At 35.4% G+C, this 4,401-nt stretch overlaps 1 protein-coding gene across 2 annotated transcripts; it reads left to right on the top strand.

Moving 5' to 3' along the window:
* The first annotated feature begins 835 nt into the window (after positions 1 to 835).
* On the top strand, positions 836 to 4,056 carry LOC110918428. 2 transcript variants are annotated; one of them, XM_022162745.2, is made up of 4 exons: positions 836 to 1,062; positions 1,136 to 1,176; positions 2,686 to 3,309; positions 3,433 to 4,056. In XM_022162745.2, exons 3-4 carry the CDS (start codon positions 2,712 to 2,714, stop codon positions 3,960 to 3,962), a joined length of 1,128 nt encoding a protein of 375 aa, XP_022018437.1. In that variant the 5' UTR covers positions 836 to 1,062; positions 1,136 to 1,176; positions 2,686 to 2,711; the 3' UTR covers positions 3,963 to 4,056. The 2 variants fall into 2 exon arrangements, with proteins under 2 accessions (XP_022018437.1, XP_022018436.1); XM_022162744.2 differs by having other exon boundaries at positions 2,686 to 4,050.
* Positions 4,057 to 4,401: the final 345 nt, after the last annotated feature.

Below are 4,401 nucleotides of genomic sequence, written 5' to 3'. Positions count from 1 at the left end.
GTTTCCCGTTAACAAAATTTACTCCACATAGACTAATAAAACAGTAAACACAGAGTTATTGGACTTAACAAACATAGAATGATCACACTTAGACTGAACAAAACCAATTTTAACAAGAACTTGAACAAGTTTTTCGTTCCACATGCGAGGAGCCTGTTTTAAGCCATATAAGGACCGTTTTAATTTGCAGACCTTATTTTTATTATTTATATTCAATCCATCAGGAGGGGTCATATAGACTTCTTTCTTTAGGTTACCATAAAGAAAGACATTGTTGACGTCAAGTTGATAGATGGGCCAGTCATTTTGCACAGAGAGACTGATAATACATCTGACTGTGACCATTTTGACAACAGGAGAAAAGGTCTCCTCAAAGTCTATGCCCTCAATTTGACTAAAGCCTTTGGCAACGAGCCAGGCTAAGTTCATCATTGATTGCATATATCCACCTTTTATCTTTACATGCTTCTTTATAGTTAATAAGTTCCGAGATCTTATTTAAGTTGGCAGCAAAGCACATATTTTCACTAGATAGATTTGCATAGTTAACAACATTATTATAACTATATTTAGCATTTCCAACAATGAATTCATTGAACCTTTTAGGGGCAGACACATGTCTAGTGGACTTTCTAAGAGCACTCTCATCCAATCCATTAAAGTGACCATTATCTTCAAAATATAAAAAAACTTTCTAAAAACCCACTCCAACCTATCCACTATATCTAAACCCTAACCTTAAATATTAAAAAAAAAAAGCAACAGTAACTTTTTATCAATAAAAAGCTACTGTAGCTCTCTATTTCCAACAACCACATCTCATTTCATCTTCTCCCGCCCCTCTCCTCCTACACATCGATCACCAACAACAAATTCAACAAACTACTGCACTTGCAAGTTCGGATTTGAGGGTTTCTATTTGAAAACACTTCCGATTTGTAAACACTGGCGATGATACGGCTTCGGTTGGAAAGTAGGGTTCCGATATGGAAATGATTTTGCTACCAGTGAAATGAAAGTGTCAACCGATTCATCCTTCAAATCTCCACCCCAATGCTTTCTGTAAGCTTCTTTTTATTCAATCTTTTTTGGATTTTGAGTTTTTAGTCTTAATTCAGAAGTGTATAAAACTTAGGTTTTGGATCTCGAAGGGTTGCTGAAGAACTAAACAAGCAGGTATGATTCTTCCTCTGTTTTATGTTTGTGTATACAAAGATTGTAGATTTTGTGATGTGAATGCTAGGAAAAGTAGTTGTAGAGTTTGGGAGCAAGTCTGTTGGATTATTTGATGTTTCTGTATTACCATCATCTGGTTAGGACTTCAGGGACATTATTGCATCAAGTACTACCCACGGTGTAATTAGTTATTGTGATATTATGATCATTGCTCCCTATCATTGATTTGTATTACTTAAAAGAAAAAAAGACATACATAGTTGGTCATTTCAAGTTTTTTTGCTGACTTAGAAATAACTCATGCAATAACCATTTGTGGCTTAGATGATTTTGCCAAAGTTCTTTTGCTTTTACCATTGTAAAAGAATAACTATACCCAGAACTTAGAACTACAAAATAGTCCCAGAATTGCTCAGCTCGTTTAAAAAAAGTACGAGAATAGGGTTGTAATTGAGCTTAAAAAAGTACATACGAGTCGCAACAAGCCGAACTCGGACTCTAATAACTGAACTCAGCTCTGCTCGTTTACACCACTTGTTTATCTTTAATAGAATGCATTTGTCTTTTATCGTGTTTTACATTTTGTATTTATATCTAAGGGATAAAGCGTTTCAGTAACTTTTTTTTTATTAAAGTTATATGTAACTCAGCCAATTGTATGTTTTGTTTTCTTCATACAAATTACCATACAGTTCAAAATTATAAAAGATAAGATACTTAAAAGAGTATGTTTGTGATCTAGGATGATTTTATAGCAACTGATATATAAAATATTGTTAATATTAGGTGTCGATTATAAATAAATATGGAGTTCAAGCAATATATTTTTAATCAACTGATTAAATCCTTGAGCATTTAACAAATTGTTACCTGAAACCCCACTCCAAATTTCTCATGCCAGTATGTATTTAAATTTAAATTATGATAAAAAAGAAACATAATCCTGAATGACACTCTGTTTGTTTGCATGGGCCTATGGTTCTGTCTAATGATCAATGACAAAATAGTCCGAGTTCGGCTTTGAGAAGTTACTTGACAGAGCGCTCTACGAGAATAGGATTATAATTGAGCTGAGTCGAGCCGAGCCAAGTTGGGCTTGAGCTCGAGCTCGGCTCATCATAACTACGAGCCGCTATGTAGCAATGCGATGTAGTGTCGCTATATGGGTCATAGCGATGATAGGGATAGTTTTTTTTTTTTTTGATGTAAATAGCAATTAGATATAGCATATAGGTCCCTTGTCGCTATTTGTCGCTATCGCTATTAACAACTATGGGTTTAATAACTGGTTATAACCAGTCCAAAAAAATGGCCAGCAACCTGCAGAAACGCTGCAGCCTACAGTGCCGAAAAAAGCTGCAGTTTTTTAAGGTTTTTATGCTGAAAAAACACGCAGTTTTGTGGCGTTTCATTGCTGAAAAACCCGTACTTTTTTAGCGTTTTTTGCTGAAAAACCGGCACTTTTTGCCGTTTATAACAATTTTTTACTTATAACATGTATGATGACAGGTTGGGTTAATTACACGTTTGATCAAATGGTTCGTACATTCTTTCGCAAGTTGTTGAGATACCTATCTTCGGATGATGATGATAGCGATGATGATCTTTATGAGGATGTCGAAGAACAATGTACTCGCAAACGTCGTAAATTTATTCGACGCAATCATATTCAGGGACATGAGCGTTTATATCGTGATTATTTTGCAGAAAATCCGGTATATCCCTCGAATCTATTTCGACGAAGATTTCGGATGAGTCGTCCTCTATTTCTCCATATTCTAAATGAGGTAGTGGCTAACGAGCCATACTTCGTCCAAAGAAGAGATAATATCGGAAGACTCGGTTTATCTTCTATGCAAAAGATAACGGCGGCACTTAGAATGTTGGCCTATGGGGTTAGTGCTGATTTTATGGATGAATACATACGCATCGGTGAAAGCACTGCAATGGAGAGTCTTAAAAAATTCTGTGAGACGATAGTAAGTATTTTTTCATCTGAATATCTTCGGTCACCAAACACAAATGATATTACCCGATTACTTGCTGTTGCGGACCAACGAGGATTCCCCGGAATGCTCGGAAGCATCGACTGCATGCATTGGAAGTGGAAAAATTGTCCCACAGCCTGGAAAGGTATGTACTCTGGCCACATTCGTGAACCTACTATTATTTTGGAGGCGGTTGCTTCATATGATCTTTGGATATGGTATGCATTTTTTGGTATGCCTGGTTCACATAACGACATTAATGTGTTAGAGAGATCTTTTGTTTTCACGGAACTTGCACAAGGGCGTGCTCCACCAGTCAATTACACAGTCAACGGCCACGACTATACTATGGGGTATTACCTTGCAGATGGTATTTATCCTAAGTGGCAAACTTTTGTAAAAACGATTCCATCACCAAGAGGGAACAAGAATAAACATTTTGCAAAAGCACAAGAATCTGCAAGAAAAGATGTCGAGCGAGCATTTGGTGTACTTCAACAACGATTTGCAATCATTCGAGGACCTTCACGAATGTTCAAATTGAAGGTACTAACAAATATAATGAAAGCATGTGTTATTCTTCATAACATGATCATTGAAGACGAACGTGATGATGGTGATAGTCTTAACATTGAGTATGATCAACTTGACGATGATCTTCCTGAATTGTCGCGCACTCAAACAAATGAGTTTATGGACTTCATCCAACGTTGTCTTCTTATTAAAGATAGCTCGGCACATCATCAACTTCAAGAAGACCTAATTGAACATCAATGGCTACTCTATTCCCAACAATAAACGATGTCGCGCTATATTAGATTGTTTTGTAGCTTTGTCTAACCTCCTACTTATGCGTTTTTGGTGTTACGTGTAAATCTATTGTGTAGGCTATTAAATAGGTCAAACTTGTCATGATTTGGTATTGATCTTAAACTTTTGTTCTTTTTATTTCCATCTTTAACATAGTCGGCAAACATGGTGTTTATGTGTCAACAATTTTTTCTTGTTGGTTTATGATGATATAATTAGTATTTAAATTAACTCGACCCGAAAAACCCAAAAATAATAATTAGTAGTATAATTTCTATAAACTAAGTTATTAGAATCAATTTTAGAAGAAAAAATATAATAAGACAAAATAGATAGTAGTTAAAATTGTAAGTGGAAGAAAGAGAAGAAATAATAATAAAAAAAGAATATAGAGATAGGTATGAGGAGTTGGATGTGGGTGGTTTTT

This window comes from Helianthus annuus, chromosome 16 (assembly GCF_002127325.2).
Source record: "Helianthus annuus cultivar XRQ/B chromosome 16, HanXRQr2.0-SUNRISE, whole genome shotgun sequence".
Lineage (NCBI taxonomy): Eukaryota > Viridiplantae > Streptophyta > Magnoliopsida > Asterales > Asteraceae > Helianthus > Helianthus annuus.
This window is presented reverse-complemented; position numbering and strand designations above follow the sequence as displayed.

Bases quoted from the DNA above. Each gene is read 5' to 3' on its own strand.
- LOC110918428 (XM_022162744.2), top strand. From the start codon at position 2,712: ATGGTTCGTACATTCTTTCGCAAGTTGTTGAGATACCTATCTTCGGAT.